The sequence below is a fragment of the Oculina patagonica genome, chromosome 2 (genome assembly GCF_052425735.1).
Source record: "Oculina patagonica isolate OP01 chromosome 2, crgOcupat, whole genome shotgun sequence".
NCBI lineage: Eukaryota > Metazoa > Cnidaria > Anthozoa > Scleractinia > Oculinidae > Oculina > Oculina patagonica.
This window is the reverse complement of record NC_135759.1, coordinates 45,480,397-45,494,068: the sequence shown is the minus strand read 5'-3', so window position 1 is coordinate 45,494,068 and position 13,672 is coordinate 45,480,397. Positions and strand designations below refer to the sequence as shown.

At 39.5% G+C, this 13,672-nt stretch overlaps 3 protein-coding genes across 3 annotated transcripts; all 3 read left to right on the top strand.

The window, feature by feature from the left end:
* The first annotated feature begins 223 nt into the window (after positions 1-223).
* On the top strand, positions 224-1,651 carry LOC144642410 (uncharacterized). Its single transcript, XM_078501369.1, has 2 exons — positions 224-384; positions 1,347-1,651. Exons 1-2 carry the CDS (start codon positions 336-338, stop codon positions 1,649-1,651), a joined length of 354 nt encoding a protein of 117 aa, XP_078357495.1. The 5' UTR covers positions 224-335.
* A 1,458-nt stretch (positions 1,652-3,109) lies between these two features.
* Positions 3,110-6,893, top strand: LOC144642101 (uncharacterized). Its single transcript, XM_078501094.1, has 3 exons — positions 3,110-3,392; positions 4,282-4,542; positions 5,280-6,893. Exons 1-3 carry the CDS (start codon positions 3,341-3,343, stop codon positions 5,591-5,593), a joined length of 627 nt encoding a protein of 208 aa, XP_078357220.1. The 5' UTR covers positions 3,110-3,340; the 3' UTR covers positions 5,594-6,893.
* A 2,446-nt stretch (positions 6,894-9,339) lies between these two features.
* On the top strand, positions 9,340-12,631 carry LOC144642100 (uncharacterized). The gene is made up of 3 exons (XM_078501092.1): positions 9,340-10,233; positions 11,271-11,531; positions 11,862-12,631. Exons 1-3 carry the CDS (start codon positions 10,182-10,184, stop codon positions 12,359-12,361), a joined length of 813 nt encoding a protein of 270 aa, XP_078357218.1. The 5' UTR covers positions 9,340-10,181; the 3' UTR covers positions 12,362-12,631.
* Positions 12,632-13,672: the final 1,041 nt, after the last annotated feature.

The window sequence follows — 13,672 nt, the reverse complement described above, 5'->3', positions numbered from 1 at the left end:
GTTTATGTACTTTTACTGACTAGTGGCAACTGGAGTGCCAGCACGTACGCTTGAAGAAAGTGGATTGATGTCTAAAATAGAAAAAATCTTACAAATTTAACAGACTTACGGCCTTGGTTGTTAAAGTTTGGATGTTTAAAAGTTTTTAGACGCAAATTTTACTTAACAGATATTAACATGAAATTTTGATTCAGTTCCTTGTTGAATGCAAATAAATACAGGCTCAATATAAAGATGCCGAGGTGGATTGCCTGATATTGACAGCGCCAACTAGCTATAAACTTGTGACGCGGAAATTATACCTCACATTACAGCGTAGTATTTTATCCAGCAACATGACTCAACTCTTGGCAGTCTCTGTTATGATGCTCTGCATGACCACAGGTAAGTGTTACTCCGGTGTTACTATATTTACGATTACCAATAAATCGAAAATCAGCACCACAGCGGTAATATACTTATGATCAAGGTAGCTGGATTAATATGGGAAGCTGTCGAAAGGGCCAGGCGGAAAACCACTTGCGTACATTGCATCGTTCTACTGAGGTTCAGTTATATGGGATTTCATCTGTTTATAAACATTCGATTTGCACGAGCTTATTAAAACAACCTTAAATGATGAAACTAAACGACAAAAGCAACCCAAAATAGCCCCAGATCCACGGTAAAAAAATCTTCAAAGCTGATCTAAAAAACTGATCTTGTAACGAATAGTCTTACGCTAGAATTGATACCAACCAAAGCTACAAAAATCAAACGGATTATCATTTATCCTATTTCATTTCTCGTACGGAAAATTACCCGCTGGAATCAGATAGAGTAGGAGTTTTTTCCAAAAGAATAATAAATATATATTTTGTCGGAAAAACTGTCGCGCTTCCAACAATGTCCAATTTACATCACAAACTTCGACAGTGAAATACCATCGGTGCAAAAACGAAATTCTTTGCACCTTTTTACGTTATAACAAAACACGTGCATTTTTCCTGCTGATAAACGGTGAAGTGAAGAAAAATACATCGTGAGAACTGCAACATACGGGTTTAATTCACATGTCGAATTCCTCTTATAAAAATTAACTCGCCCTTGAAATTGTTCTACTCGAATCGATGGTAAAAGAAAACAAGTTCTTAGCGCAAGCGTTTCTGACCTTGTGATTCTTGGTGGCGGGCAATAAAATCACAGCCCCTGGGTCGCGAATGAACGCCAGCATACAAAGGTCATTTATAATAATATTATAATTCGGAAACATTTCCTTTATACTAACAAGTCAAAAAAGCACTCCTGAAATGATATAATGACAATAACGAGCTCAGTATAACTGGTACTTCTACTCTTTATTGCAGCTTATGGAATCGACTGCTATACTTGTAACAGCACAGAAAGTGCACAAGAGTGCGTAGAACGACAAAAGCTTGTGAGTTGTCCTTTTAGTAAAGACCGCTGCCGTTCATCATTCATTACCATCAAAATTGGTAACATCGAATCTAGCCAGCTTTTCTTCGTTAACTCTGTGAAGCTATTGCACTGTCTACTGAAGCTTAGTGAAACTTCTTGTCTTGTCCCTAAAGTCTGCGATTCTTTTTGTCAGCTCAAAAATTACAAGCTCTGTCCAGACCCTATTTTCCCTCAAATCTCATTGGCTGGTTAAACAAATAAAAGACAAGAGTAGCCAGAGTTTGTAATGTTGGTATCGAGCACGAAGAGTAGCAGACTCTGGTGACGAGATTTGATTTGCAACAGCTAACAGTACAAAATGCGTTCATGTATATCTGTCAAAAACTATAGTAAAATTGCATTTACGAAGCCACTAATTGAAGTTGAAAAACATATTAAAATTAACCATTGTAGCGAATTTGAAAGAGCTGACGTCTCATATGTGACCCTCATGTGTGACTAACGCATCGTAAACTTTCCAAGTTGATTACGGAGGTTAATTTACCTTAGTTCACAAACTTCAAGTTAATAATATTTTCAAAGTTACCCGTTAAAAATACGTTATAGCTTGAGTTTTTAAAAGCTGCTGACAATAGAAAATGCAACTGAGGTTTTAAGTCATGCTCGTTATAACTAACTTGCACATCTAAAGTTAAGCTCAACTGATACTATGGTCTTTGGTATTGTTGTGATAAATCAGCTTCATTAAAATACTCCTTATGAAGGTAGTTCAATACTGAAGTGTGATTAAAGCTTAAATGTTGAGAAAAAGTTCGTATTTTTAGCAGTAGACTACAGGAGTGCCTCTTCATACTCATTCAGTGAACGTCGAACAAGATGTGAAAAAGGTCGGCAGGAAAGGCAAGCGGACGGCCTGTAAAAATAAGGTAAAGCCTGCTGTCGATCCAAGTTGCTCGTCAGGCCGGATTTTATCCGGTTTCTGTAGCATAAAGCGCCTAGGAGTATTAATGGATAGAATGGGATGCTAGTCTATCGCAGGTTTACCCCAGCAGTAAATTCGCCGGTACCCTTTTATACACCTTGGTGGAGACAGGCACTGTAAGAGTAAGGCGTTTTTCAAAGAGAACATAACACAGTGACCCCGGCCAGGGCTCGAACCCGGACAGCTCGATTCGCAGCTCGGAGCAGGCTAAAAGCAATAGGCCACGCTATGTTACCGACGTTACAAGCTAACGCAGGGTAAAGGCAGAACACGAACAAAGCTTCGATAAAACCAGGATTTTACGAAATGCTAAATTTAAGGTGAGCTCTTCTTGAAAGTGCCCCAAAGCATAATAGCTTCCTGTTTTTATTCAAGCATATAACAGCCTGAGGGCATGTATAACTATTTTTCAGTTGATAAAATCGGAGAAAAGCTTAGCTTATGTGTTAGGGGAACAAAACACTGCGATAATGCTTTTTACTAAGTTTTATAGACGTTTTCTAAGATCCATTAACATCGACATTAACAGAAATAGTATTTCGTGTTTTACAACACGTTTTATTAACTACAATAGCCTTGGATGACGGAAACGTTTTGTTGACTTGCCAACCAAACTTTACAGACAATGTAATATTACTGGCTTGTGGCCACTTACCGCAAGCACGTGCACTTAGAGGGAGACGGACTATAATGTTAAAAAAGAGAGAGAATTTTAAAGCCAAGAGCATTCAAGGAAGAAACAGGGCTTTGGTTATATGAACTTGAATGTTTTGTAAGTCACGAGTCAGTAAATTGCGACTTTGATACAGTTTCCTGTTGAGTACAAATAATTATGCATAAGAGATACAGGAATACATTAAATGGTTGATATTGGCACCGAAAGCCATGCAAGCAAACTTATAAACTTGTGACAAAGAAAGTGTTCCTCACATTGAAAGTGATACATCGTTATCCAATATCATGAGCAACTTCTTGGCAATCTGTGTTCTGACACTTTGCATGGCTACAGCCTGTAAGTATTTTTCTATTTTTATTTATAAATGATCATGAGTACAGACATAAAGGCATTTTTTTATAGCTAACACACTGCATCCTCAGAATTCTACGCAAGATTTCGCGCGAAACAGGATTATGTCGTATCAAATTGAAGCAAGATGGGAAGTTGTCCTCGATCGAAATGTCGAAAACGAAAATTGCTATATCATTTCTTGTACTTGTATATAAGAAAACAGAAAGCAAGTCGATCACCCAAGCTTCACAAATGTTGCGATTGTGTATGTAAGCGGATGCATATTGAAAACAACTCAATTGCGTCGGAAATTCACTTCAGTGCGTTCAGTAGTGAATAAATGACTTCAGTTAGTCAATCTCATCTTGTTTATAAGCAGTTTATTTAGACATGAACTTAAAACCAAAACGACGAAACAAAATTACCTTTGCGGCAGAACCCGATAACCTTATAAGGGACTGTAAACCAGAAAAGGAAAGGTGTTAAAGTAAAGCTAAAGAAACTCTTCGGCCTCGACAGATGTTTGTTTCAATTTTGATACGACAGGAAAGGTTACTTTAGGGAAAGAAAAATGAATTTTCACTGTCATTCTGCGTCATACAAGATCGACGTTTCATTCGGCTTTCTGATGCTATGAAATTCGTTAGATCATATGATATCCTATGCACTCGTGTGAATAAAATAATGTGCGCGCAATTTCCTTTACGTGCTGTCTGTTTAGTCTAAGTCAGTGCTAGACTTGTAGCGATCGTACGTGGAATCAGGTTTGATCACGCTGTTTATAAGTGCAGAACAATGAGTGAGTGCAAGATCTTGTTACGGCTCCAAAGTAGAATTAAACCAGTTTATTAATTCAGCCAGTAATGTCCTTTGCTATTCCTGTTTACTGCAGCTTTTGGACTCAATTGTTACACTTGTAGCAGCCTTGAAAGTGCAGAAGACTGTGAACAGCAACAAAAGCTACACACATGTGTTCCTGAGTATGATCAGTGTCTTACACTCTTCATTACTTACAAAACTGGAAACGGCATAGGTACAGCGAACAGTAAAAGCTGTGCGGACCAGGCAATTTGCAACAGATCAGAAGGCGCATGCAGTACTACAAATGGAAATTGTTCATTCAATTGCTGCAAAAGCGATTCCTGTAATAGCGGTAGGTACAGAATATTGTTATTTAGTTCACAATTTCGGACTGTTGTTACTGGCACTAAGAGCCCAAATTCGTTGTTTTCTGAATATTTTGCCACTTCCTATTCTCCAATTTAAAGGGACACAAGAGCCTACAGATGTATGGAAACCTATAAAAAGTGGTCCAGTATTGATGTTATTGTAATGCCATCAGGAACTTAGATCTCAACTTGAAAAAGTAAGGCTGACTTTTTCAAGTTCTGCTAGTGACCTGGAAAAACAGCTCAAAACTTTCTTCAGCAACAATTTAGACCAATTTTTTTTATCTTCATCTTGATGTTCTAGGCGCGTTTCTTGTACGAGCGAGAGTACTTCGCAAATTTTAGAACTTTTTTTACTGAAAAGCAGAAAAATCCCCGTGATAGTGTCCCTTTAATGTTGCTCAGTTCCGAATGTAAATTCTGCTATATTTTATTTGCCAGTTAAAACATAAAATTAGAGGGAGGAGGAGAATAATTAATTAGGGTAGTTAAGGAGCTTGACCTCTACAAAGATCGAAGGATTCAAACAGGAACTTGCGAGAAGGCTAACGTTCGACATTCAAGCCAGGCAAATAGTCTTTTATTTTGCTCAGGCGAAGACGAAAAGTAGCATTTCAAGACCCCAGAGCACGTGGTCACTCCTGTTTGCGCCGCGCTGCGTGGCATTGAGTACGTTAGTGCTATAACACTGCTGTTTGTTTGTTGTTTTCCTGTCTCGCAGGAGATGGCCCCACTCCTCAGCCGAACAAGTGCTACATGTGCTCCTCTGAAAAGAGTTGGGACGATTGTGAAAACAACAAAACAGAGATAATTTGTCCTTACAGTCAACAAGACAGTTGCGCTGAAGCCTTTTTAGAGGGAAAAAGAGGCGGCCAGCCAGTTAAAATATATGTCAAAGGTTGCGTTCATACAGAGTTATGCCATCCAGATTACTGTAAGCTCTACGATCCCACATTAACAAATACCACGTGCGACCTACACTGCTGCACTGGTGATTTGTGCAATAATAAATACAACAACTATTCTCATTCATAATTATGACGCGGAATTCACAAGTGCGTGGATTACATAACCCTGTTTGTTTATAGATAGTTGTATTATGTAATGCCTAATCAGCATGTGCACAATCGCGGTATTTAAAGATCTCTTTGCTTAGTTTCGGGACATTTCGAAAGAGATACGCAAGCCGGGAAGTCCGGACGAATTTTCTTATACTCTCGCCGTACGTCGCCGAAGCCCAAGCAAGTAAATGGCTGTACCTACCCTGCTGCTGCTATAAAAACTACAGGACTTACACTGTATTTCAGCTTATATCCAGTCTCTGCCGCTTTTCCAGTTCCACAGCATTCCGGAGAAGCGGGACAACGTATACAACAATTACTCGGTATTTTAAAACATTTATATGCTTTCTTTTTTGCTTGCTATCTCGTTTGTTTATCGCGTAGTGTGCTTTATATCTAGTTCTGTTTATGGCAATTTATTAGCGGACCCCGTTTATTACGGCTTTAGTAGCTTACGTTCGCTCGTGTGTCGAGCAAAGATTGGCAGACGCCGTGTGTTGGCTGTAGTAGCTTACGTTCGCTCGTGTATCGAGCAGAAATTGGCAGATGCCGTTTGTCGGCTGTAATAGCTAAAACGTTCCGTCGCTCGTGTGTCGAGCAGAGATTGGCAGACGCCGTGTGTCGGCTGTAATAGCTAAAACGTTCCGTCGCTCGTGTGTCGAGCAGAGATTGGCAGACGCCGTGTGTCGGCTGTTATAGGTAAAACGTTCGCTCGTATGTCGAGCAGAAATTGGCAGATGCTGTCTGTTGGTTGTAGCTAAAACGTTCGCTCGTGTGTCGAGTAGAAATTGGAACATGCCGTGTGTCGGCTATAGCTATGTTCGCTCCTTTGTTGAGCACAATTTGTTTCACGACGTGTTACGGTTTTGGTCTCAAGTGTGCTCGTGTGTCGAGCTAAGTTGGCAAGAGCCATGCGTCGTCTTTGTTTAAAGTTTGAATTGGGTATCGAGGGTATTTGGCAACAGTCATGTGTCGGTCCTTTTAAGTGTTGGTGTGTTAGGTGCTTTGTTATGGTTTATCGGTCTGGAATTGATAAGCTTTCATGTCAAGAAAAATACAGTAGTTGTGTGGACTTTTCTTTAAGAGCTTACTGCTGTTTGAGTGTTAATGAGTTTAGGTTAAAGTGTTAACACGTTGGGCTAACGTAAGGTTTGTTACCTAACACATCCCAGTGCGGAACTTTAAATAGACAATTGTATATTTCTGTAGGTTTAGTTTGTAATTATTAAAAGCTCGCCGGTCGGCCGTTTTTATCCACGGAGTTAAGCATTTTATCCACGTTTAGACGCTACAACCTGGGTTATACGGGAGTTATGTTTATCCTTTACTTCTCCCCTAGCTAGAATTTTAACAATTCAAAATATTATGTCATTTTAAAATAATAAAAAGTCAGTCCACCCCCTCCACTGGCCTTGTCGCGATCAGAAGGGCATTCTAATTTACACCCTATAATCCGTTTACGACCATCATCACCACTTTGTTTACCCTCGACGGATTCCTGGTCCGGCTTGGCTAGTGGGGTTTTTCCCTTTTGTTCTTTTTTTCGTTTTTGTCTTACGTTTTCCTTTCTCGGCAGACATCACTGGTGTTATTCTGTCCGCCTTAGGTCTTGGTGTTTTCTTTACTCTTAACTTCACTCTCATTATAAGCCACGATCTAAATACATGCTATGATATGGTATAGGGAAGTAACCCCACTAGCTGGGTTGGGCCTCTCTCGTGGTTGGATATACCGGTTGGGGTTTGAGGGGTTTTCTGAGTTTTGGGGAGAAGGCGTATTTTGTGGATTATTTCCTGTAAATGCGGAGGTCTTTTGGTGTTTATACTGAAGCAGCAAGGTGCGTGAGCAGCCGTAGGCCACAATCTTTTCCCATATCTTATCCACGCCGGACAATGACCGGCATAATTAATGAGTGAGAATGGTAAACTATTCTCATTCATAATTATGACGCGGAATTCACAAGTGCGTGGATTACATAACCCTGTTTGTTTATAGATAGTTGTATTATGTAATGCCTAATCAGCATGTGCACAATCGCGGTATTTAAAGATCTCTTTGCTTAGTTTCGGGACATTTCGAAAGAGATACGCAAGCCGGGAAGTCCGAACAAATTTTCGACCCTCCCACCTCCCCTTCGGCGACGTAATACACAGCTATAGTGCTTTCTCACCCAGTCGCTCATTGCCTCGGCCACAATCTTTTCCCATATCTTATCCACGCCGGACAATGAGCGGCATAATTAATGAGTGAGAATGGTAAACAACAAAAACAATAATAACGACAACAATAATAACAACAACAACAGAAACAATAATAACAACAACAACGACAACAAGAACAAGAACAGCACAAGAAAAAATAACAGTAAAGCTAATGTTCCATTGGTCAGCAGCGTTATACTGTTGACGTGCGCTTTTATTGCTGTTTTATGTTAGTTTTGTGCAACAATCTCGTGCCCGGAGCCCGCTTTTCTTTTTGGACCAAGAACGTGGACCCTTTTTAAAGCATGCGCAGAGTACTTATTATCCATTTGTGGAATTAACTCCGAGTCTGCGAACACAACGACCGGAAGTCGGCGAGTCATGAACTTTAAAATCGGACTCGCTCAGATGCCCGCGTTCCTGGTGCTGATGTGAAACAGAGCAGGGTCTGGCGACGAATCTGAAACACAGCTAACTGTTAAGACAAGCGTAATTATATATTTGAGTTAAGGTTATTGTTAACAAGCACTATTCTTGTCAAAGTCCGCGATTCTTTTTGCCAGCTCAACAATCCCAAGCTCTGTCCAGACCCTATTTTTCCTCAAATCTCATTGGCTGGTTAAACAAATAAAAGACAAGAATAATAGCAGGCAAAAGTAGCGGGCTGTGGGGACGAGATTTGATTTGCACTGAACAGCTAACAGTACAAATGCGTTCATGTAGATCGGTTGAAAACTATTAATAGTAAAATTGCATGTTTGAAGTTATTATTTTCTAAAGAAAATGTTGCCCGGCAGTTAGCTAGTTGAAATTGATAAATATTTTAAAACTAAACATTGTAGCGAATTTTGAAGAGCTGACGTTTCGTGTGTTGGCCCTTCGCGTTTCTATCTCTGACGAAGAACTAGCGCTGACAACGTAAACTTTCCAAGTTGATTACGGAGGTTAGTTACCTGAGTTTATTAACTTCAAGTTAATAATAACCAAACGTTACCGGTTAAAAATACGTTATAGCTTGAGTTTTTAAAAGCTGTTGACAATAGAAAAATACGAAGTTTTAAGTCATAGCTAGGGTTTATATGTTCCTTGCTCGTTATGACCAAATTGCACGTCTAAAGTTAAGCTCAACTGATACTATGGTCTTTGGTAATCTTGTAATAACTCAGCTTCATTAAAACTCTCTTTATGAGGGTATTTAACTACTGAAGTATGATAGAAAAATTCTTGTTTTTCGCAGTAGACTACAGAAGTACCTCTCAGTGTGTGTGGTACTCATTCAGTGAACGTCGAACAAGAAGTAAAAAACGCGAAAAGGACGGACGGCCTGTTAAAATAAGGTTAAGCCTGCTGTCGATCCAAGTTGCTCGTCAGTCCGGATTTTATCCCGGTTTCTGTAGCATAAACCGCCTAGGAGTATTAAAACTAGTCCATCGCAGGGTGCCCATCATCAGTAAATTCTCCGGTATCCATTTATAGGCCTGGGTGGAGAGAGGCACTATGAGAGTAAAGTGTCTTGCCTAAGAACACAACGCAGTGGCCCGGTCAAGGCTCGAACCTGGGCCGCTCGATTCGCATCCCGGAGCACTGACCGTTAGGTCACAGCTCATAACGGTTAGGAGGTTACGACGTTACAAGCTCACGCAGGGTAAAGGCAGAACACGTACAAAGCTCCGATAAAACAAGGATTTACGAAATGCTAAATTTAAGGTGAGCTCTTCTTGAAAGTGCCCCAAAGCATAATAGCTTCCTGTTTTAACTCAAGCATATAACAGCCTGAGGGCATGTATTCCTCTTTTTCAGTTGATAGAAACAGAGAAAAGTTTAGCTTATGTGTTACGGTAATAAAACACTGCGAGAATGCTTTTTGCTTAGATTTAAAGAGATTTTCTAAGATCCATTAACAGAAAAAGTATTTCGTTTTCATTTCACGCTTTATTGACTACAATAGCCTTGGATGACGAAAATGTTTTGTTGACTTGCCAACCAACATCAAACAAAATATTTTGAGAGCTTGACAAACAAAGTACTATTACTGGCTTGTGGCTACATACTGCAAGCACGTGCACTACGAGGGAGACAAACTATGATGTTAAAAACTGAGAGAGAGAGAATCTTAAGGCTAAAATCAGTCAAAGCAGAACCAGGGCTTTGGTTAACTAAGCTTGGATGTTTTATAAGTCACGAGTTAGTGAATTGCGACTTCGATACAGTTTCCTGTCGAGTACAAATAATTATGCATATGAGATACAGGAATATAGTGAATAGTTGATATTGGCACCGTAAACCATGTAAGCAAACTTATAAACTTGTGACGAAGAAAGTGTACCTCATATTGAAGTGAAATATCCGTTATCCAACATCATGAGCAAGTTCTTGGCAATCTGTGTTCTGACACTTTGCATGTCTACAGCCGGTAAGTATTTTTCTATTTTTATTTATAAATGATCATGAGTACCGGCAGACATTAAGGCATTTTTTATAGCTAACACACTGCATCGTCAGAATCGTATGCAAGATTTCGGGCGAAACAGGATTATTATGTCACATTGTAGCAAAATGGGAAGCTATTCTCGATAAAAATGTCGAAAACGAAAAATTGCTAGTGTATCATTACTTGTACTTGTCGTATATATAAGAAAACAAAAAGCAAGTCGATCACCCAAGGGCTTCACAAATGTTGCGGTTGTGTATGTAAGCGGATGCATATTGTAAACCACTCAATTTATTTCGCTAAGGCTTATATCAATTGAAGGAAAGGTTCCTTTAGGGAACGAAAAATGAATTTTCACTATTATTCTGCATCATACAAGATCGACGCTATATTCGACGGCTTTCTGATGCTATGAAATTCGTTAGATCATATGATATCCTATGCACTCGTGTGAATAAAATAATGTGCGCGTAATTTCGTAATTTCCTCAGTATAGACAAGCTTATAAAGTGACTGTAAACCAGAAAAGAAAAGGTTTTAAAGTAAAGCTTAAGAAAGCTGTACGGCCTCAATAGATGTTTATTTCCATTCTGATACGAATTTATTTCGCTAAGGCTTATATCAATTGAAGGAAAGGTTCCTTTCGGAAACGAAAAATGTATTTTCACTGTTATTCTGCGTCACAATGAAATTACATGGCAAAAGAAATTGCAGAAGGGATTAGTACGCCATACAAGATCGACGTTTCATTCGACGGCTTTAATTTCTGATGCTATGAAATTCGTTAGATCATATGCTTTCGTGTGCACTCGTATGAATAAAATAATGTGCGCGCAATTTCCTTTACGTGCTGTCTGTCAGTGCTAGACTTGCAGCGATCGCACACTGAATCAGGTTTGATCACGCTGTTTATAAGTGCAGAACTATGAGTGCAAGATCTTGTTACGGCTCCAAAGTAGAATTACACCACGTTTATTAATTCAGCAAGTAATGTCCTTTGCTATTCCTGTTTACTGCAGCTTTTGGACTGAATTGTTACACTTGTAGCAGCACTGAAAGTGCAGAGGACTGCGAACAGCAACAAAAGCTACAGACGTGTATTCCTGAACATGACCAATGTCTTACACTCTTCATCACTTACAAAACTGGAAACGGCATAGGTACAGCGAACACTAAAAGCTGTGCGGACCAGGCTATTTGTAACAGATCAAAAGACGCATGCAGTACTATTAATGGAAATTGTTCATTCAGTTGCTGCAAAAGCGATTCCTGTAATAGCGGTAGGTACAGAATATTGCCATTTAGTTTGCCATTTTGAACTGTTTTTACTGACACTAGTTAGCCTAAATTCGTTGTTTCTGATGATTTTGTCGCTGCCTATACTTCAATTTAATGTTGTCCAGGTTCGAATGTAAATTCTGCTATATTTTATTTGCTTAAAACATCAGGGTAGTTTAGAAGTTTGACTTCTACGGATCTCTACAAAGTGCAAAAATAGTTTGTTTCGACAGGTCTTGTCTTTAGCTTACCCTTTATTTTCGAGTGCAATACAAGTGCTATAACACTGCTGTTTGTTTGTTTGTTCAATTTTTGTTTTTCCTGTCTCGCAGGAGATGGCCCCACTCCTCAGCCAAACAAGTGCTACATGTGCTCCTCTGAAAAGAGTTGGGATGATTGTGTAAACAACAAAACCGAGATTATTTGTCCTTACAATCAGCAAGGCAGTTGCGCTGAAGCCGTTTTAGAGGGAAAAAGAGGCGGCCAGCAAGTTAAAATATATGCGAAAGACTGCGTTGAAACAGAGTTATGCCATCCAGATAACTGTAACCTGTACGCTCCCACATTAACAAATACCACGTGCGACCTACACTGCTGCACTGGTGATTTGTGCAATAATAAATATATCAACAACAACAACGACAATAATAACAACAACAAAGACAACAACAATAATAACAACAACGATAACGACAACAACAACAACGACAACAACAATAATAACAACAACGACAACAACAACAACACAAGAAATGATAACAGTGAAGCTAAAGTTCCGATGGTCAGCACCGTTATACTGTTAGCATGTACTTTCATGGCTGTTTTTCGTTAGTTTGTAAAACAATCTTGTGCCCTGAGTTCGCTTTTCTTTTGAACAGCACCAAAAACGTTGAAACTCTTTTTGAGCATGCGCAGAGTACTTATTATCGATTTGCGGAATCAGATTTGCGGAGATTTGCGGAATAAACTCCGAGTCTGCGCACACAACGACCGGAAGTCCGTGGATCACAAGGGTTAAGTTTATCACTTCTTAAATCCCTGTTAGCTCAAGCGGTATTCTTGCATGTCAAAGGAGCCAGTTTCATTAAAATCCTTTAAAGTGTTAAGTCTTTCTCCTTCCTGGATGCATTGCGGCTCATTTTACTTTTCCAACTCGGTTTTACACATTGTTGTGATGCAGTTTTTCCGATTGAGGGGTCACTTTCCGTAATAACTTGGGTTAGTGCTTTCGGAAGTTTTCGATAGTGATCGAAGAATCCGAAGTTTCTGTGAGATCAGAAATTCGATCAGTATCGAGTAAGTCGCACTTTATTACGGTGAATCTAGAAGCCTTTTTGACACAGCTTTCGAAGAGCGTGTGGTGGCTGGAAAATATACATCAAGGATCAACTTTAAAGGCAGCGGTGGCGTAGATGAAAAGTGAAATAACAATCGCGACGCCTGAAATCTGCATATCTAATGAACTGAACAACTGTGGTCGTAGGTCCGATATGAATTGGACGGAAAAGTCATGGTCTCTTCCAGGCTCCTGTCTTTTCTTAATACGGATTTTGATATCATTTAAAAAACGCCAACGTTTTTAGCCGTCAATGTTTAGTGTTTAGGGACACATCATTTAAAGTCACTGTAGACTTATTGATCATGTTTATCAACGTTATTAACGTTGCAAACTGGTATCTTTTTAATTGGGGTAACAAAAGTTTTAATCACGCCCAGGTTTTTTTAACCGGATGAGGGGTGGTGTCCCAGGTTTTACCGATTTACATTGCACTATATTGGAGCTTGGCCGACAAACTCTTCTTTGCAGCTTTTTTTAGTAGTGGCAGTGGGGGGGGGGGGGGGGAGGGATGTCACACAACGCTCCTTCGCATTGCGTAACACCCCAAGCGGCAACAGCAACGCGTGTTCCTTGAAGCGTAGTACATAGGTCAACTCATAGTACACTTTTTTTCTTCCAAAAGTCTTGTAAAAATAAATTGATTGATAAGTTCTTTGTGTTTTCGTCTTGTATCTCAAATTTCTCGTTTCGAAACTTGAAGTTGTTGACTCGACTCGTGAGTCGATACTCCAAGTGACGGTCAATTAACTTATTTTTGACCGGTGCTACAGTTACTCATTGATTAATTCATAATGTCAACTTTTA